Genomic DNA, 25013 nt, shown 5'->3' with positions numbered 1-25013 from the left:
ATGGTACACGATTCGTGTACCAATGGTAAAATGTTTATTTTGTCTTAAATATTGGATATCAAAAGCCCATCTTTTTCCGGTAAGATCACAACATGAATGTTGATTTAATTTGACAAAAAAATCGTGTTTTCAATGTTGAAGATTTTGGATGAATTGAGTTAGAGACTTAGCTACTTTAAGAAATGATGGGGAATATTTCGATAATTTGTATAAAGCACATTTTTGTAATAATAATTTATGATTCACTAAGTCAAAGGCTTTTCTGAAGTCAAAAAAGATTAATCCACTTAACAAATTGGAATTCAAATTATCATAAATATTTTCTGTTATATGTGTCAAGGCAGTTAAACAAGAACTAGTTTGTCTGAAACCTGATTGCTTAGCATACAATAATCTATGTTTGTTTAAAAATTCCATTAGACATTTAGACACGTTTTTCAAGTGGTTTTGATAATACAGATAAAATAGATATTTGACGAAAATTATTCGGATCCGTTTTACAACCAGACTTATGTAAAGGCAGAACCTTAGCTGACTTAAATAAATTTGGAAATACACATTTAGTTATGCATAAATTATAGATAAGAATGAGGGTTAGGGTATGGTTTATTAACAACTTTGATTTTTATTCGAGTTTTCTTGATGAATTTGACAGATTAAGATCTTCTTATTCGAATATATAGAGGATATTTGTCATTTTAGAGTGAATAACATATTTTATTTCATCGAGAAGCAAGAAAACTTATATTTTCACGAATGCGTAGCATGAGTGAAAATATAAACGTTTTCTTGCTTAGAGATGAAATAAAATATGTTATTCACGACAAAACGACAAATGTTCTATTTATTTTATGATTTTACAATCATTTTAGGTAAAAACAACATGGACTACTTTAGCCAGTGGAATAACACTTTTATTTCACTGATAAAACGCGGTATTCTACTACTGATCATAAAATAAATATAGATCCACAACAAAAAGGCTCTGGCTAAACTCTAAGTTACAAAGCCCTGTTCGGGTAGATAACTCTAATGCGAACTCTTTTGTGAAGGAAATAGAACAAGTACCGAGTACCATCTTGGCAACTGTAAACAACAACAATAATTTCTGAATTAAAGTAGACTTTACTTTTACGTTTAAGTAGATAACATAATTTTAAATAATGCTGTGTGATGATAATAGAATATAATGGAGAAAAATACGACTTTAAATAAAGTGTTAGAGGGACATTCACCAGGTTCGTAACATATAGGCGATATTAATATGTAACACTAACAGGCAATGCCTGAGTAGAGCGAAGCTAATTATTGTCAAATATAAAACCTTCATAATTAATTTTCTCAAGTGATACAAACAATGTTAAATAATTTAGTTTTTCAAAATTGATTTTTATTTAGATCTAAATTTTATACATTAATTTTGTTTTTAAAAAAAAGTGTGAGAATTAATTTCATTGACGTAAAAAATAGAAATAGTTCTATGAGGCGCGTAATCTTGCTTGGACGAGATTTGGTGTGTAGAATTATTTTTGTTAGTTACGTGATCTCGATTGGTCGAGATTTGGTAAGTTGACATGCGCATTGCCTTTTTTCCCCAGTGTATCCGGTTCCGGTCTGAATTTTTTTTTAATCAACAGTCTGTTGGTGACATTTTCAATTACGCTCCTGTTACCGGAAAAGAGCTTTGCTCTATATTAATTTACTTTTAGTTTTACTCTGCCCTGGGCCTGCTAACTCTGAATGCTGGTAAGATAAGATAGCATGTTTATTGCATCAAACGTCAATTAAGGACAACATGCATACATATATATGCACTTAGACAAAGTCATACACATTTAATAATATATATGAAGTATGCATGGCCTACAAATAAGCTCAGCATTCATTTTTGTGTCTCAATATTTCAATGTTGTTGAAGATTTTGTCTTACTTGTTGGTTTTAATCTTAGACCCCTACCGCTGAATTTATAGTTTTAATCTTAAATACCTGACCCTAACCCTAAAATGTAAAAGTGATGGAATGTAAAAGTGATGGAAATAGAAAAGGGAGTTGGATCAAACATGATCGCCACAAGCTCTACTACTACTAAGCTATTTTGTGGACCTGGACAGAAAATTACAAACTAGAACCAATCAGATATCTTCAAAACAAAGTCACAAATCGACAGAAATGCTTTCGGTTTTAGAATAGTTTACCATTTAAACTTCCCATTTGTTTCCTGTCATTATATAGCAATGCAAAAGCTTTTTAATATTTTTGAATCTGACTAAAACTGAATATTTACTAGCATTCTAGCCCCCTTCCTATTTAAGAAACAAAACAAAAAATTAAAAATCGGTTAAGAAATAAAAAAGTTGTTGCACTTTTAAGACCCCAAATTGATGGATGTCAGTAAACACTTTTTTTTAAAATATGCCAAAAAAGTGACCGAAGACCATCTCCCAGCAACTAATGAAGATATTGGCATCAAATTTTCAGGAAATATCCTTCCGACCATTAACTATCTATTGGAATTTTTAAATTTGGGCTATACAATTTATTTGTTTTGATATGGGGTCTGCAACATGGATAAAAAACCCAAATTTGGTTAATTTGCGTTTAAGACTTTTTTAAAGATAGAATTCACATATGATGGACCTCAAATTTTAGGTAGAATTAATCCAACTTCCTAGACTGCTCCTCGATTTGTAGGTATCTAGGGATCTTTATTGTTCGCCGCTAATCCGTACATATGACCTTAATTGTTTTTCATTCAACTTATCATTGTCGGGTTCTCTGATCCGCAAAACAAAGTGAATTCTGGGGATGGAGCACTGGACATCCCATACTCATCCAGCCCATTCTCTTTTCTGGCAACAGGGAGCCACAGTAGCTCAGTGGGTAGGACATTGGCTCACTCAACTTGATGTGCCGTGTTCAATTCCTGCATTAGCCGAGCAAGTTCATTGTGTTATACACACCAGCCTCCCCCCAGATGTACGACGGTTGACCTAACAAGTGACAACATAGTCATTCGGATAGAATAAAAAAAAACTGATGTCCCATGTACGCATAAAAGAAACCTCGACAGTTTGAATTCGAAATAAGAGTAGGCTGTTGCGCCGCTGTTTTGGCAAAGTTTCCCCTCATAGCACACTACAATGGCATGTTCCCCCCTACCCACGCCCCTGCCCTCTTCATTAGCCCAGTAGGAGTAGAACATTAAACCCCATTTCATTTTCTTGTATCAGAATCAGATTCCATATGGCTGTCATTTGATCACCAACAAAAGAGACAGTAATCCAAGAGATAATTTTTTAAAAAAAATTAATTTTAGGGAAGTGTTAATAGAATCAATAAAATATTGTAACAATACAAGAGAAAGAATTCAAACCGTGCACCAGACTTTATACCCCCAAAAAGTGCACTTGAAAATTGTGCCTCAGAATCAGCCCACTGTTAGCAAAAAGGAAACTTGGTTTGACACGTTCACAATAACAAGAAAGCTGCTGTGGTCTGCACCTACATCGGTGGAGTTATCTTTTCATTTCTTCCACATGATTTGTTTTCCCGAGCTCTGGCACTAGTTCCAACGTTTGGTGAATGAAATACAGGTCAATATAACTAGAAAAGGGGTCATTTTATGAGAAAATACGTTTACTTCCAGTGATGAGCGTCGTTTTTGCCTTTTTCTGATAATTTTATTTTTTCAAAATATAAAAAATCAGTCGTAAATACGTTTCTGAATGAACAAACCACGCTCGACACAAACTCTGTTTTCTCCTCTTCACGAAAAGTAAAAAGTCATCCGTGTTGGTGGTCATACAGCTTCCCGAAGTCACGGAACAAAAACGGCAGATTTTACGGTCAGATTTTTTGACAGTGATAAAAAATAGTATCAGTGGCGCCCCTAGCGAGCTTTTGCATTGCTACATTATAGGCTATGATGGTGGTCATACAGCTTCCCGAAGTCACGGAACAAAAACGGCAGATTTTACGGTCAGATTTTTTGACAGTGATAAAAAATAGTATCAGTGGCGCCCCTAGCGAGCTTTTGCATTGCTACATTATAGGCTATGAAAGCATTCAGAAAATTCCCCACCCCATCCATTCTGTTCCAAACCATATTTCTCAATGTATCAGCTTACCTTCTTATATACATCAAATATGCTAAAGTAATAAAATATAGGCTATCTCTGAATTCTAAATGTGATAATTAGTACCATTATCATTCATCAATGCACCAGCTGATTATGCGATTGTCGTAGTACTTGTTATGCCATCCAATGCATTTGCAAAATTTAGCTTTTGATTATTATTCAGTAGGGTATTCTGCATTTGAAAACAAAAGTCCCCAAATTTTCGACACGTAGAAAAGGTCTAATTACCATAAATTAAAGATGGCCGCCAGTGTAAACTTTACATACAAATAACGGCTAAACCGTTCACTTTAAGCCTTAAAAATGTATTTTGGACATATAGAATCATACACTCATTAGAATCCGAATATGACGTCATATTATTTCTCTGATGTATAATGAATGCTAAAAAAATATAAAAAAGATCAGAAGACAAAATCTTACAAAATCAATTGTGACTAGTCATCTATCGGTGAAATCTTTCAAATGTGGATACAAGTATCAATTGAACTTTACATCCAAAAAAACGCTAAACTGTTCACTTTAGGTCATAAAAATGTATTATGGACAAATAGAAACATCTAACCATAGAATTCGAATATGACATCAAATCATGTCTGTGACATCATTATTGTACTACCGGTATATATGCATCAATGCATCAACAGGAAAGAAAAATGAAATGATTTCCTGTTAAATCTGGCCTTTGTACACCTAAAAGTAAAAGTATGTTTGGATTGCAAAATGACAGATGACTTGTTATTCTGAATTTTGTGCACCAAACTTGAAAACAATCTGTTGAAAACTAGTCACACAAGGTTTACGGAAGAGGAGGATGCTTTTAACTTTAAATCAATATTACCAAGTAATACTGCTTCTGTAACAGTTCATTTGCACCAAAGGCTGTCTATAAGCAGCTGCTCCGGTGATACAGCACTGTGCAGGTCCATTCGAGACCTTTCCAGTGTGGTTTTCCCTTATCAGTCATAGACTTGCATCTTGTAGAGCATTTCCGACAGTCTATTTACAAAATTTTATTGGAGAGGTCCCCAATATCACCCACATGGACTTGCTACTTTGGCGCTCACAAGGGGAATTCGTTGAGGTTCGGAAGTCCGTTCGTTTGACATTTTGTTCTCTAGTCTTATAAACTAGTGATCAGGCGACGAACGGTATCTTGTCAGATCTATTTTTCTCAACGGTCGGTACCTGACTGAATACTGTGGATAGCATTTCCGGCAGTCTATTTTTCAAAATTTTCTTAGGGAGGTCCCCTATAACCTCCGTAATGACTCCCTACTTTAAGGCTCCTGAGTGGGCTTCATCGAGGTTCACAAATCCATTCGTTTGACACTTTACCTCAACGATCAGTGCCTGGAATACTGTCAGACTGCATTTCCGGCAACTTGTTTTTCTAAATTTTCTGGGGGAGGCCCACTACACCTAGTTGTCCCTCCAACAACCGACGGCTGGCACCACCACTGCTGACAAGGACAGCTGTCTAGTCGTTAGGATGGGACAAAAAAACGAGGTCCCATGTACACATTGGCATGCACGTAAAAGATCCCTTGGCAGTTGGAATTCGATATAAGAGTAGGCCATAGCGTCGCTGCCCGGGCAAAATTTTCCTCATAGCACACTGTATGACGTATGCCCATCTTCATTAGCAGAACAGTAGGACGTTAAACCCCATTTCATTTCATTTCCATTCGAGACCCTTTTTGTCCTCCAGTCCCCGACAACTATATAAAGGGAACATCCGCACGATTTCATTTAAGCCTGATGAGTTCAAAATGAACGAAACTTGTTGCTTCATGAGAGAAATCTAAGACAGCTACTTGTCACTCATAGATTTCTAATTTTATTTACGCTCACTGCGGAGAAACCTTACCAGCTCAGAATTTCATAACTCCGGTCACCTGAAACGAGAAACCGAACCCAGAGTCAAACATTACCTAGGGAGAAGTTGACCCTTTACCAAAACGACTCAGATAGATTTTACGTCTGGAACATTAATGGAGTATAATCTGCCTTCAGCCATTTTACCGGAGTGCAAATAGCAAATTTAGTCGATCCTGATTCCATGTAGATCACCATAATCGAGTAGACTGAAAAAATATTCTGGTCCTTAAATACGCCTTATAAAAATATGTATGCTCATATCCAAGTGAAAACTATTTTTTACCTCACCGAAACGAAATTCAGTCGTTTATATAATGGATTATGATCCCACCATTGTTCAATTTAGTAAGCCCTCCCAAGAGAAATGGCATCTATTATCGTATTCGTAAATAGACCATGCCGTGCACCCTCCATAAAAGCCAATCAAATCATTTAGAAGGCTGATATGCAAGTAGAAATGTTATGATACAAATAATTGGGCTTATGATACAAATGACTGATCCCAACTGAGACAGAAATGATATGTCACATTGGATAATTTTTTAACCATATTAAATCGAAAAGGATTCACACTTGAACTTTTGCAAAGACGGGTATACGATTTCATAAGATTTAGTCCCAAAGGGTCCCCTCATTCTTTATATATATATTTTGTTGCTAAATATAGGCAAATTAAGTTTATTATCATCTAGAAAGATCACAGATTATAGTACAATTTTGAAGAAAAAAAAGTTGTAATAAATAGTTAAAAATCCCATTAATGTAAGATTCTTAAATATTCACCTTATGGAGGCTAAAAAATGTTTGCACATTATCAAAAAAATCTCACTTAAGAATAAAAAACCAAAAGATGCAAGGGGAAAACCTCGAGATGTAATAGTATTAGTTTCTAGATCATCTGATACCACTTCCAACAACATAGCAATTTTTTTTTTAATGAATTGTTGTTACAAATAAAGTATGCCAGGGGATACTTAAGCTTTAGATTCTACAACAGGGTTCACATTTTTTATTAATGTAATTGTATCATTAGTATAGAATGCATTTACAAGCAAATAGTTGTTTTTATATTTTGTTATTTTAGTAAATAAATATGATCTTATGGCCGTAGAGTGGAGTGGGACCAGATTAACAGAAGAACGAATGATTCTAGCTTTCCAGGCATTTGATGAATTGATTCCACAGCTTGGAATATATTCCAGAATTTTATCTAAACTCAGAAATGACTTCTTGGGTATGATTTTTATATCATTATAAAATGATGTCTCCAAAGGCTGATATTATTATGAAATAATTTCTTCATAGACATTACAAGATAATTATTTCTATTTCTTCAAAATCATACTCATTTATAAACAGTTAGGTTTTGACAAGAAAATTGATCATAAAAAGCTAATGATTTATTTCTGCAAAAACAAAAATGCATTATGTGAAACTGTGTTTATTGAATCATTTCCTTAGAGGCAATATACAGTGATGATTTGACTGGAGAATCATTCAGAGAAAATGGCGAATTAAAAGAATTCATACAGCGTCTTCCATATTTTTCTTTGTTTCAAAAAAGAGAAACAAAGCAAGATGAAGTTCTAAAAGAAGTGAAAGAACAACTTGAGACTGTCAAAGAAAGGTAGTTAAGTTTGTTCATATAACTTCCTTTTTAATATTTTTATGCCTTTGAATATAATGTGGATATATATTATTATATTATTCTTACCCCCATCCTTTGTCTAGTATCCATTGGTCCATCAGTCAGGATCCATCCATTATTGCTTGGGGAGACTTTACCACTCCCAAGTTATTGATTGAATTTAATTAAATTTGCAGGGAATTTTCATTTGGTTATAATTTTTATCTCTAATTACAGAGTTATCTCATGTATAAGTTCAAACTTGGTAGAATTTTATTCATAAGAAGGGGAATAAGGAAGAACCCCACTGAATTTCAAAATTTTCGTATCATACGTGTAGATTTTCCACACATTTTGCAGTCTTTATTTTTCAGGGTACATTTTAAGCTTGTGGAATTTTTATACACCCACATTTGTCCGGACGTCCATTCCCATTCCCATTTGTTTGTGGAACCCTCTTAGCTCACAATTTTTATCCGATTTTGATAAAACTTAAAATATAGGTTTATATTGGACACTAACTTCATGGATTATGGCCCCTGATTGAACGAAAAATCACGTTTTTTGCCTGTGGACACAGGTTACAATTTTAGTCTGATTCTGATGAAACCTAAAATGTAGATATATAACACAAAGATCTCGGTTCCTATAGATACTGGCGCATATTGGCTGTTACTTCATGGATTATGGCCCCTGATTGCTGATTATACGAAAAATCACTTTTTAAAATTGTTCTCTGTCTCTTGCAAAATGTGGCAACCGCTTGTTACATATTTGGTTGAGAATGTTTGTTTGGGCATTCTAGAGGTAACATATCATCCATTGTCAAGGAAGAGTCCCATTGAATTTCAAAATTTTCAGATCAATGATGTTGCACACATTTTACAGACTTATTTTAATTTTCAGGCGACCGATCTGATTAAAACACAGATCCTATTTCGTTTCGTTTTTCAAAGAAACATGAAATTGTTGATTTCATTAGATCTATTGATGCATTTTAGATGCTCTTAAATTCATTCAGTTTGCAATTTAATTAGTGGAGAAAAATATATTTTTTTTAGAAAAGGAGCTTTCTTTAGTTGCACGTAGGTGTGACACAATTATGTTGTGCGTGAACCCTGCCAAAAAGAAAAAAAAATGACTCGCACTAAAACTAATAAGTCATTTTTTAAGGTTCCCTGTGTGGGTAGCTTAATACTAATTAACAGAACAGTTTTTATGGGGTACAATCACTAGTTTATGCTTGATAATGATAAGAGGATACTTGTCGAAACGTTGTGCTTTTAGAATAAACTAGTGATTGTACCCCATAAAAACTGTATTCTGTTAATGTGTTCCCCGATCGCTAAATGCCACTAAAAGATTAATACTAATTAGTATTCCCATCAGTGACATATTTCTTTTTGGTATAATTTTATTTTCCAGACAAATGACTTTTTCTAAAGCAATAAAGATGTCTGGACTTTGTAAATTATATCTCTATTGGCATTTATTAAAATTAAAAATAATTTAGTTTATTGGTGTACTTTATAACAAGTTTTATGACATAAATTTAGGTCAGTTTTGAGATAATGTGAGAAAAAAACCAAAAACATTTTTTTTTCATTGCTCACTTCATTTTTTAAGGCTTTTCAATAAACATACACAGTTGGAAGAAAGTCAAAAGAAATTAGAAGAATTACAAGAAGATGTTGAAAACCTGAAACAACAAGTTGAAACCTTAGATCAATCAATTACTGAAAAAAATCTTCAATTTGAAAGGTACAGTTTACCATTTACTCCACAATTTCATTTTGTACTTAAACATGCATTATGCAAGAGCTAAATCTGCCTATTGCAAGTCTTTCTGTAGGCCTGAAATGTTATCTAAATTATTAATTAGAGAATAATTAACCTATCCAGACCATAATCAACTCTCGATGTCATCGTTAGCCTGCAATATTAAAAATAGTGGATTCGAATACATTTTGTGATGAATAATTTAACGTAAAAATGGATAATCGAGACTTTGTTTATTATCGTACCAAAGTAAGTAATGACGTTCGAGGCTAGCCTAAAATTTCAGTTCCAAGTGAAGAATTTTAACTTAAATTTTCAGCATATTCTGTTTTCATTATCTATTTTTTATACGGCCACATTTTTATGTGAACTTTATTATTGTCGTCGCCCCTGTCCATCCATCTGTCCACAATTTGTTTGTGGACAATCTACAGGTCACAATTTTTATTCGATTTTGACGAAACTTAAAATTTAGGTCTGTCTCCCAAAGATCTCAGTTCCTTACGATATTGGCATATATCGGACCATAACTTCATGGATTATGGCCCCTGATTGAAAAAAATCAAATTTTTAGCTTGTGGACACACTCGAGGTCACAATTTTTATCTGATTTTGATGAAACTTGAAATGGATGTTTATAATTCAAAGATCTTGGTTCCTTTCGATATTTGGGCATATCGGATTGTAACTTCCTGAATTATGGCCTCTGATTTTATGGAAAATCGTGTTATTAGCTTGTAGTCCCTCTAGAGGTCACAATTATTATCCGATTTAACAAAAAGTTTGACTATTTCACTGTTACACTGTAATGATGCTTCAGTTCAAATTCTGTGAAAATCAGACCAAAACTGCCGGTCAAAATGGCCGACCCTCTAGAGGTCATAATTTTGATCTAATTTTGGTTAAACTTGAAAGACATATTGGATTTCAACTTCCTGAATTATGACCCCTGAGTGATTGTACGAAAAATCGCGTTTTTAGCTTTGTGGTCCCTCTAGAGGTTACAGTTATTATCCAATTTAAAAAAACGTTAGAATATATCACTGTTACACCGTGATATTGGTTGAGTTCTAATATCATGAAAATCGAACCAAAACTGCCAGACAAAATGGCCGTCCTTTTAACGCAAATTGTGTAATTTATATCTGATTTTCATGAAACTTAAAATATATCTTTATATGCCAACGATCTCAGTCCCTTTTGATATTTGCACATTTCAGACCATAACTTTCTGGATTATGGCCCTTGATTTTACGAAAAATCGCTTTTGTTTTTAGCTTGTTCTCTATCCATCCCTTGCAAAATGTGGGCGTATCTTGCCTGGCAGCTGCTGGTGATATTTTTGTGAGTAAAATGGTAAGTCTATATAATATAAGTAGGCCTACCCAGTAGGCCTATTAAGATTAATGAATAAATAATAAAAATATATAAACATATACCGGTAGCTAATACAGCACCAAATCATACTAATATTAATAATAAACCATTTGATTATTGAATAACTCTTAAGTAGAAAAATATTTAAAGACAATGAAAAAAGAAGAGGATAAATCAATACTCGGTTGTTTTGAAATAGATAGCATATGAAACCAGGGAATCAAATAGTTAGGTATCCAATGCAGTTTCTATCAAATGATCAAACTGCAACTCTACTAGAAATATAGGACAGCGAATTAAGTTAAATAAGTAGATGCTACTTGGATATTTACAAGGAAATGTAAGTGAAAAATATATAGAATTACATGAAAAAAAAAGGTTTTATGATTTGAAGATTGAAAACACTCAAATTTCGATTTCTTTTAACTGCTAGCAGAAAAAAAATGGCCAAATCTATATAAACAGACATAGATTCCAAGTTTAAAATTTGACTTATGAATTTTAGCAAAATATTTGCCGTCTCTTTTTATGTTAAACAGTCTACAGAATGAAAAAGATAGAGAAGAGGTGAAAGCTAAAGATAAACAGCATCAACTAGAATGTGATGTTACAGAACTACAGGTAGAAATTACTACGTAGACAAATTGCACACTCCTAATGGTAGTCCAACTTAGACCATACAAAAAAATTATTCTAGTTGTCAGAGAATTCTTTCTGAAACTCTAATAATAGGGAGGTTTTTGTTTTCGTGTTTATGTTTTGTCAAAGGATCATTACTAAGCTAAATGACTTCTCATAAACAGCATTTTCCAAGACTGTACATTTATTTCATCATGTTGTTGATAGCATTTATAATGGTTGCATACTGGATGACCATGCCTGCAATACATTCCAGTCTCATTTGATTTTGTTAATAGTTATTTCTTAAAACCGAGTAGGGGGGAAATGTGAATGGATTGTGTGGATATTAATGAGACATGTCATCCGACCCTTTTTAAGTGACATGACCTCATTTTTTAGTCTTTAATTCGCTTAGATTTTACAGGGAATCTATTGATACATGAAACCTAAATATGTAATATATGGTCTGTTTACCTTGTTGAAAAGCTTCTGCTAATTAAGTTGACAGGATTATTGGGTTATAGGTAACTTAGATAAACTATCCCAGAGTTTAGTAAAATGTTACTAGGATTACTAATACTTTTTCAAATAAAATGGAAAGCTGCTTTGATTTAAGATTTTTTGACCACATTTAAAAAACTTTCTGTCAAAACAATGTAAGTGTTCTCCGTTAAGGATACAATGACTATATTTTACAATGACTATATTTTGTGGGTTTTTTTTAATGATTTTTTTCTGTTTTCAGATTTCACTTGATGATGCTAAATCTGAAATAAATTTTTTAACAACATTTAAGAAAGGATATGATAAATTACAAAATGGTAATGCCCAGCATTTTTATGTTTTATTAATAGTACAGATTGTAAAAAACACAATATTCATTAAACAACTTTTTCTTCTATTATTTCTTTTTTTTTCATGCAGTTAACATTTTCAGTTCATTGTATTATAGACAAAAGTTATTGCAAAATATAGATCTATTATTACATTGCGCTTTAATAAAAAGTATGTCTGTTAATGAAATTTGAACATCCTAATTTTAGATATATTATCTATTTAGTTTGGTTATCTCAATTCATGTACTATTTCTTTTTATTTTACTTCAAAACTCGATACTAAAATTTAACATTCAATATTCAATAAAGCAAAACATTTGCAAAAATTAGAGCAGTTCTTACTTACCTTGAATCATATTGGCGATGTGAAGAGGACTGAATTATTTAATGTTTCACAGGGTTTTGTTATAGCTATCGTTGCGAAGTACGTTTATCAGATTTAACTGTTTATTTTTTTGATTTTTTGAATATAAAAATTATTAATACTGGGTGAGATCAAATCTTATTTTTAACCATTTGTGAATCTTTTGTGTATGCTTTCAATCTGATTACCAACAGTCTGTCTGTTTCTGCCCTTTGATTAATAGATATTTATTTTTACTTGATGTATTTTTTTTAAGCATTCCTAGATCAAGATCACAGAAGCGATCTCTTCATAAAACAAATGTCAGTAGAATCAACAAGATATGTAAGTTTGACTTCCGTATGATGGTAATTAGATTAAAATGATAAACTTTACATTAAAGTGGAAATATCACTCTCACCAAGAAAATAAATTTTAATTAATTTTTAGTGATATCACCAAAATTACTTTAAATTTACCAAATTATTGAAAATTTAAGTGTGACTACCTAGATTAAGCTATTTTCCTAGTGGGTTAAACTCCTTGAAAATCACATAAAATTTGCACAAAATTGAAAGTTTAAAATATCTCGTGGAATATCCATGGGTTGGCTGATCTATCCCAAATTTTACATGTGATTCCTGATGTAACTGTATTGAAATAAAAACAAATTACCAACCAGCGGAAATGTTTTAAACACTTTGATACCCCTTTAAACTTTACGTTAAAAGGTTTTTTTTTGTTTTTATTATGGTTAACTTTGTATTAAAAAAAAATATGTATATTAGTTATATGATTATAACTCCCCAAATATTATATTTTAGAGTAATTTAGTCAGTGATATTGAAGCTGGTCAGAAATTGGAGAATCAGATGCTATCAGTTATGAATATTGCAATAGAAGGTAAAAAGTAAAACCAGGTTTATATTATATTTTTTTAATGTCTTATTAGATTAGAATTAATCAGCTGTACTAACATAGATAAGAAACATCCTTTACTCAGCATAAAAATATAATTAAATTTTCATTTCATATCCAAGAAACATTTTTAATTTCAAACACTCATAGTTTTTTTCAAAGATTTCTATTTCTGTCTTCAGAGTTTGAGAAGTTTTTAGAGGAACATAAAAGTGACTTAGAAAAGAAAACAATAGAACATGATATGACAGATGCAGAACTAGAGCTACAGGATATGGAAATAGATGATGCTGATCAAGAGGTGATATTTTTATGTCCACATTTTTCTGTCCACTTTTGTTGATCTGATTGTTTTGGGATGATTTGCTATATCAGAGGAAGATCTCTATTGATTTCAGCCCCCCCCCCTTTTTTTAAGAAATTTTGTCAAAACTCTATCATTGACCACTATTGATATCCTATTGTTTTAAAATTTGAACAAGTTACTTTGCTGTTTAAAAAGAAGACTCCTATTGTTTTTGAACATTAACATTCCTGGTTATAAAATTTTGATGCTAAAACCTGTTTATGTGCTAGAGACTATTATCAACATATCTTTTTAGAATTTTATGATTGGCCTGTTGATTATTCCACTTTGCAACGAAATCATGGTCACAATTATTATATCATGTGGTCTTTCTGTAAAATTGATTCATTTGTCCTTTTGTGTATCTGCCTGCCTTGGTGTAGATGTTTATTAGCTGAATATTTTGACTTTGATGCTGAACATTTTCTGCTTAGGCTAAGCAAAGATAAGCAGTTTGATTGGTTGAAATAACTTTGTTTATAATTGGCCTAGAATGTTCAAACTTTGTAAATGTTTGTGAAGTCTTGAATTCGGTGATTAAAATTTTTTCCTTCGGTAAGCTCAACGCACATGATTGAACACTTTAGACAAACATTTGTGAAAACGTTCTGATTAGTTTGTTCACCGGGTTCAAAAGACACGAAAAAAAATGTTCCAGAAAAATGTTTGTGAAATCGAATGTGTTAGATATTTGGAACTCAGTTCATAGTCGGCGTTGAAACCAAACATTTAAGGAACATTTTTTCCAAGTAGCACCAAACAGCGATCACACACATATCACATGACATTCGCATTCGGTGTTTTTGTTCATCAACATAAATGTTCCATCTTCTGCGTTTGGCTTTATGCAGAGATAATCATTTCAATTAGTTGATACGTAAGAACAGACAACTCTGCTTTAATTGAGGTAGAATGTGTAGATGTTGATCATTTTCGGATAGGCCTGAATGAGCAATTTGATTTGTCAGTGCTTAGGAACACAATAATTTTTTATATTTGATTCTTATAGTTTCATTACACCAATGCCATTACACTAGGTTTGTTGGTGAGCTTTTCCTGCAAAATCTAAGCATAGATAAGCTATTTGATTGATCAGAATGATAACTTTGATTGTAATTAATTGAAAATGATGAACATTTACATATAATTTCCTTTTACTGATAAATTGATTAAGTTTGATAATATTGTGACAATTTTCCTTTTAGATAAGAATGACAAGGTTGCTTGTGGGTGTATGTTTTATTGCCTGGCAACCAATGTTTTAATAGTTATAATTTCTTAATATGATATATTTAGCTAGTAATAAGACATTATTTTAAAGTATTTGGTCAAAACTAAAATTGTCATTTTCTTTGGATTTTATGTGTTTATTTGTTTTATGGATGAAAATCTGTCTTTGTTGCAAATATTACATCAATAGATCAAGCCAGTGTGGAAATATAACTGATCGTGTGTGTCCACTGCCAACACAGCAAGCCAAAATTTAAATTAGAATTATTAAAGTCAACTTCAGCTTAAACTTTCACAAAAAAATATTTAATCTTATAGAGCTGCTCCCAAAACTGATCGAAATAGCATATCACATCAATCAAATTTGATATTTTATTTTTACCTAAATGGCAGAGGTTAAGCTTCTTTAATTAATATAAGCATTAGGTTCATGATAGAATGAAGCCTATTGATATTCAGCATATATTAACCTTCCTTTCTGGAATGTACAAGATGCTACAGGTTTTCATGGATTTTTTTTAAAGTTTGATGTGAAGCATTAGGACTGTTAGAGAATGAAGAGGATGAACCCTACTGCTTTTCAGTTGGGAGGATGATTCCTCTTGATTTTCAAATTTGATGTTAAGCAGAAAGGATGAACCCTGTTGATCTTTAGTGTTCTAGGACTTTCTGTTCCAGAGATATATTGCATGTCCAGAAAAACTTGTTAATACAATAGAGATCCGATTCCTTGTCAAATTTTGTCAGCATTCAAGTTTTTTCTTTCTGATAAGGAGATGTTTATGGCTACCTTTTATTTCAAGACATAGCTGCAGTGTGGGTGTATTTCCACAGTTTGCATGACAATCTTATAAAATCTTCTCTCCTATTACAGCTTCAGTTAGTTGAAGAAAGATTTAATAATACCGTAAATGAAATGGGAACAGAACTAGAATTATTAAAACAACATAGAGCTATGTTACTAGAACAACTACAGAAACTAGAAGATAGTAAAACACCTCAGTTGTAAGTAATTACCAAAACTTATTACTCTTGTAACCAATACTGAATATAATGTTCAAAATTTAAGACTGTTTTCCTGCATGTTACAACAACTTTACACTAGCATTACATTAACCTGGCATTACTCATTGATATATTACCATTAATTTTTCAGAAATGAGAAATCTAAAACCAGTACACCATCCAACAGACCAGGTAAATTACTGTTAGGAAATTATTTCAGCATAAAATTATTACTAAAGACTAATGATAAGCTATAATACATCAAGAAATCCATTTGACTGACAGATTGAAGTGAAAAAAATATCTGTTGAACAGAGATTATTTGTTAAAGTAAATATTTGTGAGAAATTTATGGCATCAATTAATTAAAATATCATCCATCTTAATATATTCCTAATTCTAGTGTATAGTCTGCAAAAAAAAATTAGTTAAATTTTTAATTTGTCTTTAATATTTATGTTTGATAAAAGAAGCTTTATGTTCATAGCGGATTCTAGATTGGCTGCAGGTTTAATGGACGATGAAACTGAGGAGGTGATGGATGATCCTTTTATTCCACAGGAACGGGTTTTCAGTAAATATGCTGCCATGTTGTACACATCTAATAACATGGGAAAATCTTTTGAAGAATTTAAAGATGCTAAATATTGTCAGAGTTGTGGAGAGAAGGTATCTCAAAAGTTTTGATTCATCACCATTTTGACATTTTTTCTTAAAGATTGCATTATGTAAGATTTAGATAAAGAACTGACTGCTTCTTGCTATGATAGTTCAAAAATAGATAATGAAAATTAATATATTGAAAGTTTCATTCAAATTACTTTATTCTGAGCAAAGTTATGAGTGTTGGAAGATCTAGTGTTGATTGTTTATTATCGTAGCAACGGTACTGGACAAATGGGACTAAATCGCAATTATCCATTTTTTAGTTAAATTTCTATATGCCCACATTTTCATGTGGAAATATATTGTCGTCGCCCCCTGTCCATTCACATTTTGTTTGCGGAAATTCTACAGGTCATAATTTTTATCTGTTTTTGATGAAATTTAAAAAGTAAGTTTGATGTCTCAAAGATCACGGTTACTTTTGATATTGGCATGTAACGGACAGTAACTTCATGGGCTATGGCCCATGTTTTAGTTTGTGGACAATCTAGAGGTCACAATTTGATTATAGGCTTGTTATGTTAATAAATGTCTAAATAATAGTTTATGTAACATTTGAAGCCAAAAGAAAGACCTGCCATAGGCAGATTTAGCTCTTACATAATGCATCTATAACAAATATCTTTAATTGAAAACATATATTGTTATATTGCACTTTTTATGATATGATCAAGAACAATATCTCTCCCCATTTATCTAACTTCATATAACTGATTCAACTTAATATATTAATGAATAATGATGAGTGTATAGAAAATGTTGGAAGCTTTGTACTGAATGCCTTCAATAAAAGAGGAATACAAATATTGCCTAGTTAGGTGATATGTGGCATTAAATAGTGACAACTACATCAACAGTTAGATTTTCTGTATGTCATAAAATTCTCTTAAGTGACTTACATGTACCATTTAGCTATCAGATATATAATGCATCACAATGTAGCTTCCATACTCATGCTTGTACATGTAGTTGTGAATAAACTGTTATTATTATTATTATTATTAAAGCAAGCTGCTAATCTTAAATTTTAAAACACAGACAAGTGCAGTGTTGTAATACTAAATTATTTTATTGTTCTGTTGCAGACAATAATTTGTCCACATAAATTGAGTGGATCAGAAAAAATTTACATTCTACCCATTAATTGCTCTCATCTGAAAATAACTCGACCAAAAGTTCGAATCAACAAAGAATTTGCCAGGTAAGTTGTTAAATTATGGGATCTGTACCTTGAAAATGTCACCTGATTTATTCCTACATATTAAGATATCTGAACATATGCACAGTTAAGCTGGAGAAAGAAAATTTAACATTACTTTAATATATGTGCAGGTAGACAGTGTCATTACAGGCCCGGTACTGTACAGCGCAGTGGACGTTTAACGCAGGCTGCCCCGAATTCTTTCACTTGATTTGATATTTGTTCCTTATTTCTTTTATTAAAGCCAATTTTTGTCTGTATGGAGCCCTCTTACAATATTTTTGAGAAGTTACAAAATTTACAAAAATTTTAAATTATAGAGTCTGTATTTTCATTAAATTGTTTTATTGCTGTCATTATAGGAAATTTGGCAAACCAGCATCAGCCGTAAAGGTAGGATCTGCTATAAAGGAAAGGGGGTATGATGATGATGATGATGATGATGATGATGATGAGGGTGATGACAGTATTTTAAGTGATGATTCTGATTTATTGAGTGAAACTGATGGACCATTGTCACATTTATCTGGTCATTCACTATCACTGGGTGGAGCAGAATTATATATGGTAAATACATTGTAGATCCCATCTTAAAATTAACTGCTAAACAGAAATTAAAGAAATGGGGTTTAACATCCCAGTTTTCTACTCCGACTGGGCTAATGAAAATGGGCATATGCCATACAGTGTGCTATGACGGAAAGTTTGCATGCACAGCGGCACTAAGGCCTGCTCTTAATTCGAATTAAACTGCCAAGGGTTTTTTACGTGCACACCAATGCACACCAAACGTGCACACTGAACAACTATATGTTGTCCCTTGCCAGTCCCTCCATCCAGGACCTCTTCTGACACACCACACCGGAACTTTCACTATGAACTTTTCTCGCCCAACACCAGTATCAAACACGGGATCTTCAGGTTAGCAAGCTGATTTCTTAAGCCTAGCTTATGTTGCCCTACAACACAACAAAACTGACGGCGACTGGTTTACAATCAAGTGGAACTGATCAGTCGTGCCTACCTGAGCGGCATGAACACTCACGACTGGTGTAAGTCAGACAGCAACCAGTCGCCGTCCAGTCGCTTCCAGTTTTTCGGAGTCGCACATGTTCTACTCCTACGACTGGAGACAACTAGTCATCCCAAGTCGTAAGCGACATGAGCGCACCTAGCTACGACTATCTTGAGTCGGCGAATCGCTGAGGTGGCCAATAAGATTCAGTTATTTATTCACGTGGTACCAAAGGGCGGTAACAAACATGGTCGACGAGTGGAATGAAGCTATTTTGAAGTTGAGGCTCCGATTCTGCAACTGAAGCTGCGCGACATGAGCACTTTACGACTATGATCAACTGGTTGCTTGTGGTTGCGTCCAGTTGTGGATAAATTCAGCCGTAGCAAAATAAACTCTCAGTTACCTTTAGTCACCGTCAGTTTTATCGCATCGTAGGGCTACATAAGCTAGGCTTTATTCACTGAGTCACAGTGGCTCCTAAATGCTATACAATGCATCCGAAATTAAATAGTCCACTTGATAATGTGAGAAAATATAATTGTATTTTATTGGTTAAGGCCCATTCTCACGGTGCGACTTGTAGTAACTACTTGTAGTATCGACCCGAGATGCAGCGTGAGAACACCCTAGTCGTACCAACTTTTACAAGCTCCCAACCAGTTGAAAGCGAGATGAGCGAAATAGAAACTTCCCTATTTCAGTCAACAGATCGTATGAAATTGACCAATCAGAGACGTCAAGTATTAGTACAAACAAGAGTTCTCTCCCTTTGTTGTTGGTAAACATGGACGCGAAGCGCACCCATCAAGAGCCGCTCAGCAAAGCTGAGCAAGTTCACGTAATAGGGAACTGTACGCGCCGGCAGTGGGTCTACGCAGTATCCACTGTCTAACCCAGACGGATTTGGGTTTTCTCTTTTTTTTTGTTCTTATTTATCAAATGTAGGGCAATAATAGCCAGCGTCTCTTCGTCGCTTGATGACGCCATTATGCTAAGACAAGACGAGATTATCGCGAGATTACAAGTCGTATCAACTCATTTATATACGATTTTGTAATCTACATGTAGATACTACATGTGGATACTACAAGTAGTTACTTTAAGTCGCACCGTGAGAACGGGCCTTTAACAGTCCTATCAGAATGGTTCTTTGTTCTAGAAATTCATGTAATTGGTTTGATATTGTATACCAAGACTTTGAGACACAGGAGTAGAAACCAAGAGTTGAAACTTGCTCTAGTGGTCACCTGTTAATAACAATCTCCAGCTCCAAATCAATAGCATTCATTCCCCACAAAACAGCTGCCCCTGACAACCACCCGCAAAACCCACCAACCCCACATGAGAATATCACTGATTTTCATAAGCCTCTCCTATCGTTTGTTGTTTTATATTTTGTACACCTATCTGTTTTTTGTAGACACACACAGCTCAAGATTTATTTGATGACTTTACAGCCCGCACAGATTTAGAGAGAATAATACCCAGAAAATTAACACTGGTAAATAAGCAAATATCTTTTCATTTCAATTATCAAAATTTTTTGAAGAAAAATTTCACATTACTAAAAGTGTTTTACAACCTTGTAGAATATCAGTGGTACGACAACAGAGTGGGTTTATTGGATAAAGAGTTCATGGCCAAAAAACACACAACTGACAAGGGGAAACCCGAGGAACTTTCTGGGCTAATACCTGGATCAACCCCAAAACCTCCTTGTTAAGTGAGCCAGATGCTTACTCACTGAGCCACCTTGACTCCAGATGAGAAAGGAACACAAAAAATACCAATTTGAGGTGTTTATTAATGTGGCTTAAATGCCCGCATGATGAACATTTTCTAATAGGCAAATCTTAAGAAACATTAATGGTTGTTCATTCATTGGAACTGCCGACAGGATAAATATATTTGTTTATAGGTGGGAAAATACATAAACAAGTGCATGGCTTCTAAGGTAGTTTATTCATGCAGCTTAATGCCGGGATGAAGAATGTATTTTACAGGCTTCCACTTCAAAATTTTGACTGTTGAGAAATTTTTATAACCACATTCTTGGTGTGGATACAAATTTATACATTTAAATCAAATAATAAAACCATAGTAAAATGATTATTTATTAATGAAATATCAAGTTTAGATATTTATAGAGCTCCTATTATTTGTTCTGTGGTTAAAGAAAAACAAAAAGCAAAGTAGACAAAGTAAATTGGTACTTCGTGTAATATTACAAAAATAGTCCATAAAATTTATTTGGTTGTGAGTTTAGTTAGATTTTATGCAAAAAAGCATTTCTATAAAAATCAGTCTGAAGTCATTTTTTTTGTTCACACCATACACAGGCAGTAACTCCACCTTGGATTTCACCTATGAAATGAAATGAAATGGTGTTTAACATCTGACTGTTCTACTCCGACTGAGCTACTGAAGACGGACATATGCCATACAGGTGCTATGAGAGAAATTTTGCCCAGACAGTGGTGACTTCACGACTATATTAAGGGTACGGCTGCACAATGTCACTTAAGCCTAAGAGTTTGCTAAAGAATGCAACTAGTAGCTTTATATGAGAGAAATCTGGGATGCTACTTTTCACTATGCAGATTTCCAATTTAAAGTTCATCAAAAAATTTCTATCACATTTCAAATCAATCTGATTAAAACACAAGTCCTGTTTCATTTCGTTTTTTAAAGTTCAAAATTTTGTTTTACTTGTTTTCACAACACTAGGATCTGGAAGAGTTGGGATATAACAGGCATTAGGAGGAATTAGCCAATGAAACGGTCTGTTACGGCTAGTTCTTGGCATGCTCTGCACGGAACTGTGGGTAAACCCCTAGAAACGTCAACACTGATTGATTAATCAATGTCTGACATCATAGGGTCAAAAGCCGCTTGTATGACCACTGACTCGACCTCCCAGTACAACTGGTCAGATCTTCATGTAGTGTAAGCCATCAAAAGTATAAAAAGACAAAACGAAATATAGATCTGTATTTTAATCAGATTGATTTCAAATTTAATTTTAAACTTCTGTCCCCCACTGTATGTTTTTATATATGATTATATTTTCCCAGGAACGAACCGTATCTATTATAGAACAGTTTTTAGCGTATCTTTTGTGGCAGGATGAATATGGTGATGATGATCAGTATTTTTCTATTTTGGTATGTTACCTTACTTTGTTCAAAAATAATTTGCCTGATAGGACAATTATCCCAATTATAAATATATGTAATCATAAAGTAATCAGCATTATATTTGCAAGTCTAATTTTGATTAATGAAGTTATCAAGGCATTATCTATCTTATCTATATAGATGTAAATAATCCTGAATCATTTCATCAGCGTTTGTTTAACTCCTTTAAAATTACTAAATAAATTGTACTGTTGAGTAAGATATTTATAATCAGTGTTTGTTAAACTCCTTGAAAACCACTAAATACATTGTACTTTTTAGTAAGATATTTATCATCAGCATTTGTTTAACTGCTTTAATACCACTAAATAAATTGTACTTTTGAGTAATGGAGACCGGTGTCCCAAGCTGTATTATGCAGTGTCTGGATAAAACCAGAATTTTATTTTATATAAATAATGTGTAGGTGAAATTTACCTTTCGTTATCAAGTACAGCACATGGGCCATTCACTGTATAGACCTCTAAAGGAACGGCAATAGATTATCAGGTCACCCAACGAAACAATTGACCCGAAATCTTAAAAGGGTTACGTGTCCGGATAAGCATTTTTGAAGTTCACGTCCAAACGACTGGATATTTTGAGTTGAAATTTTGATACAAGGTATATACACCATTCCTCCATATGTTGGCGCTTAAATTTCATACGTATTTTTGAGACCGTGTTTAAATCGGGATAGTCCCTTTAAACTCCTTGAAAACCACTAAATACATTGTACGACTATGTAGTTAAATCTTGTCAAATGATCCTTTGATAAAGATTCTTTTTTCTAACACAGGCTTTGGTGTTTTCTGTTATTTTCAGGATACACTGTATCAATTTATGGAAGAAAGATATCTTGTATCAGATATTAAATATATGGCAACCTATGATTTTCTGTCATCTGTGGTAGAATATTCTACAATTAGTAAGGTCTGTCTTTTTGTATCATTCTTTATGAAGAATTGAAAACTTTACAGGGTCATGCCTACAAACAAAACTTCCAAAAAATCAAATTCTAGAGGGGAAGCAGAGGAATATAAAATGGATTCGTTCCACTGTTTGGAACACAATAACTCTACTTCTAATGAAGGTAGATTGTTCAAACTTGGTGTGGATGTTCATTTGGTGAATATCTTGATTAAGTTCTATGATGAGCATTTTCTGCACAGGTTAAGCAAGCAATTGTATTTGTCAGTGCTTTAGAATAATTAATAGTTTCATTACATACCTTGACAATGTTCGATAATGAGCATTTCCTACCCAGATTAAGCAGAGATTGCTTGAAAATGATGTTTGGCTAATCATAAAGAGAAACCTGTGAAAATTCAGAGTTGTGCACCAATTTTACTCAGAATTATTATCCCCGTCAGAAATTTGTAAACACTTTTTTTTTTAGATTGTAACATGCTATGACATTCTTGCCTCCTTCATGGAGTTGCTGTTGAACCTATATCCATTAATTGTCTAGCAAAACTATGTAATAGATAAGTCCATGAAACAAATTGATATTCTTATTCTTTTTCCAGATGCTACAGTTAGTAGGTCATGTATTATGTGGAAACCTAGATGCATCATGTTTACGATATATTCTGTTGTTGAATGATTTTATACATACCATAGATTGGCTACATGTCGATGATTTCAGAACTTTTATATCAATCATCTATCCTTTCCTAGGGGTAAGCATTGTCCACATAAATGCATTGTTGTCTGTCAAATTTTGTCATATATGCAAATTCTTCATTAAAATTTTGTTTAAAATCGTTATATGTATGTGATTTATATTCAGCTACACTACCAGTAATTGTAATGCAAACAATATTTTTCCTTATATAGGAAGATGAGTTTGAGAATCTACAGATGAGTTATACCTCATTCAGTGAGAATCATATATCATCGAAACTAGTTACAGACTTCATGATACATCTTATACTTAAATATAGAGAACCAAGATTCTTAGAGGTAATTATTTTTTGTTAGCATTGTTTTTCTTCTCCTAGAGAATGGGTCAGGTTTTAGGATATGCTGTTGATTGGTCAAATGCTAGAGCTCGTAAGTCTGTTGTCACTAAGCAGGTACCGGTTATGACTTTGACCCAGTGTCTGTATGTATTAAACAAGTCTTGTCTGCCTTTCATGGAGTCAACTGGCGTGGTTTCGATTCCCTGTTTGTACGTGACAAGGAGTAGGGTCGCCTGTCCAATATTGTGGGTTTCCGCCGGGTCCACAGGTTTCCTCCCACTGCTAAAGACCCTATGCGCCAGCGAATTATTTGAAATAAAATTGAACAATATGTTAGTCCCAAAATCACCTTGTTTGTGTCAACTCTGTCTCTCCGTCTCTCTGTCTGTCTCTCTGTCTCTCTGTCTCTCTCTCTCTTGTCTGCCTTCTTGGATGGTTTATTTTTCCTGGGTTTCAGACCACTAATCAGTGAATTATTATATAGGTCACAATTCTATACAATACAGTTAGTGCATATTACAGAGCGACGTTTCGACTAGGCTTCTCTAGTCATAATCAAGCAAAAATGACATGAAAATATAACAAGACAATATATACATGTACACAGCAATACTTGGTTTATGCTGACCAACCAGAGACACCCTTCTAATTATCTTGAAGGGAAGCTAACTTAATTTTAAAAGGTAATGTCATTATAAAAGTTTAATTCTAACAACAACATCCAATACGGCATATAGACCACTTTACCTGAAATTAATGGATAACTTGTTGTGGAGTATTTACAATGATATGATCAGGTTTTAATAATCACAAACCCTGAAAGAAGATGAAATTTGATTAATATTATAAACAAAAAATGTTGACATAATATGCATGTAGATGTAA

General features: G+C 33.3%; 1 protein-coding gene across 2 annotated transcripts in view; it reads left to right on the top strand.

Annotated features, from left to right (window-relative positions):
- Nucleotides 1-1070: 1070 nt before the first annotated feature.
- LOC126815600 (uncharacterized) overlaps nucleotides 1071-25013 on the top strand; it is a 32717-nt gene continuing 8774 nt past the window's right edge. Inside the window, exons 1-19 of one of the 2 annotated variants that reach the window (XM_056099483.1) lie at nucleotides 1071-1238; nucleotides 7106-7255; nucleotides 7483-7648; nucleotides 9275-9409; nucleotides 11344-11425; nucleotides 12171-12246; nucleotides 12882-12949; nucleotides 13429-13507; nucleotides 13705-13823; nucleotides 15973-16103; nucleotides 16255-16295; nucleotides 16591-16772; nucleotides 17855-17970; nucleotides 18333-18537; nucleotides 20409-20489; nucleotides 22063-22152; nucleotides 22990-23097; nucleotides 23694-23846; nucleotides 24004-24129. In XM_056099483.1, coding sequence (XP_055955458.1) covers nucleotides 1190-1238; nucleotides 7106-7255; nucleotides 7483-7648; nucleotides 9275-9409; nucleotides 11344-11425; nucleotides 12171-12246; nucleotides 12882-12949; nucleotides 13429-13507; nucleotides 13705-13823; nucleotides 15973-16103; nucleotides 16255-16295; nucleotides 16591-16772; nucleotides 17855-17970; nucleotides 18333-18537; nucleotides 20409-20489; nucleotides 22063-22152; nucleotides 22990-23097; nucleotides 23694-23846; nucleotides 24004-24129 — 2157 coding nt within the window. In that variant the 5' untranslated portion in view covers nucleotides 1071-1189. Of the gene's footprint in view, nucleotides 1239-7105; nucleotides 7256-7482; nucleotides 7649-9274; nucleotides 9410-11343; nucleotides 11426-12170; nucleotides 12247-12881; nucleotides 12950-13428; nucleotides 13508-13704; nucleotides 13824-15972; nucleotides 16104-16254; nucleotides 16296-16590; nucleotides 16773-17854; nucleotides 17971-18332; nucleotides 18538-20408; nucleotides 20490-21327; nucleotides 21434-22062; nucleotides 22153-22989; nucleotides 23098-23693; nucleotides 23847-24003; nucleotides 24130-25013 lie in introns of those variants that run through there. The other variant, XM_050541317.2, reaches the window with a different exon arrangement.

The sequence above is a fragment of the Patella vulgata genome, chromosome 3 (genome assembly GCF_932274485.2).
Source record: "Patella vulgata chromosome 3, xgPatVulg1.2, whole genome shotgun sequence".
In the NCBI taxonomy this organism is placed as follows: domain Eukaryota; kingdom Metazoa; phylum Mollusca; class Gastropoda; family Patellidae; genus Patella; species Patella vulgata.
The sequence above is the reverse complement of the archived record's forward strand: the minus strand, read 5'-3'. Positions and strand labels throughout refer to the sequence as shown.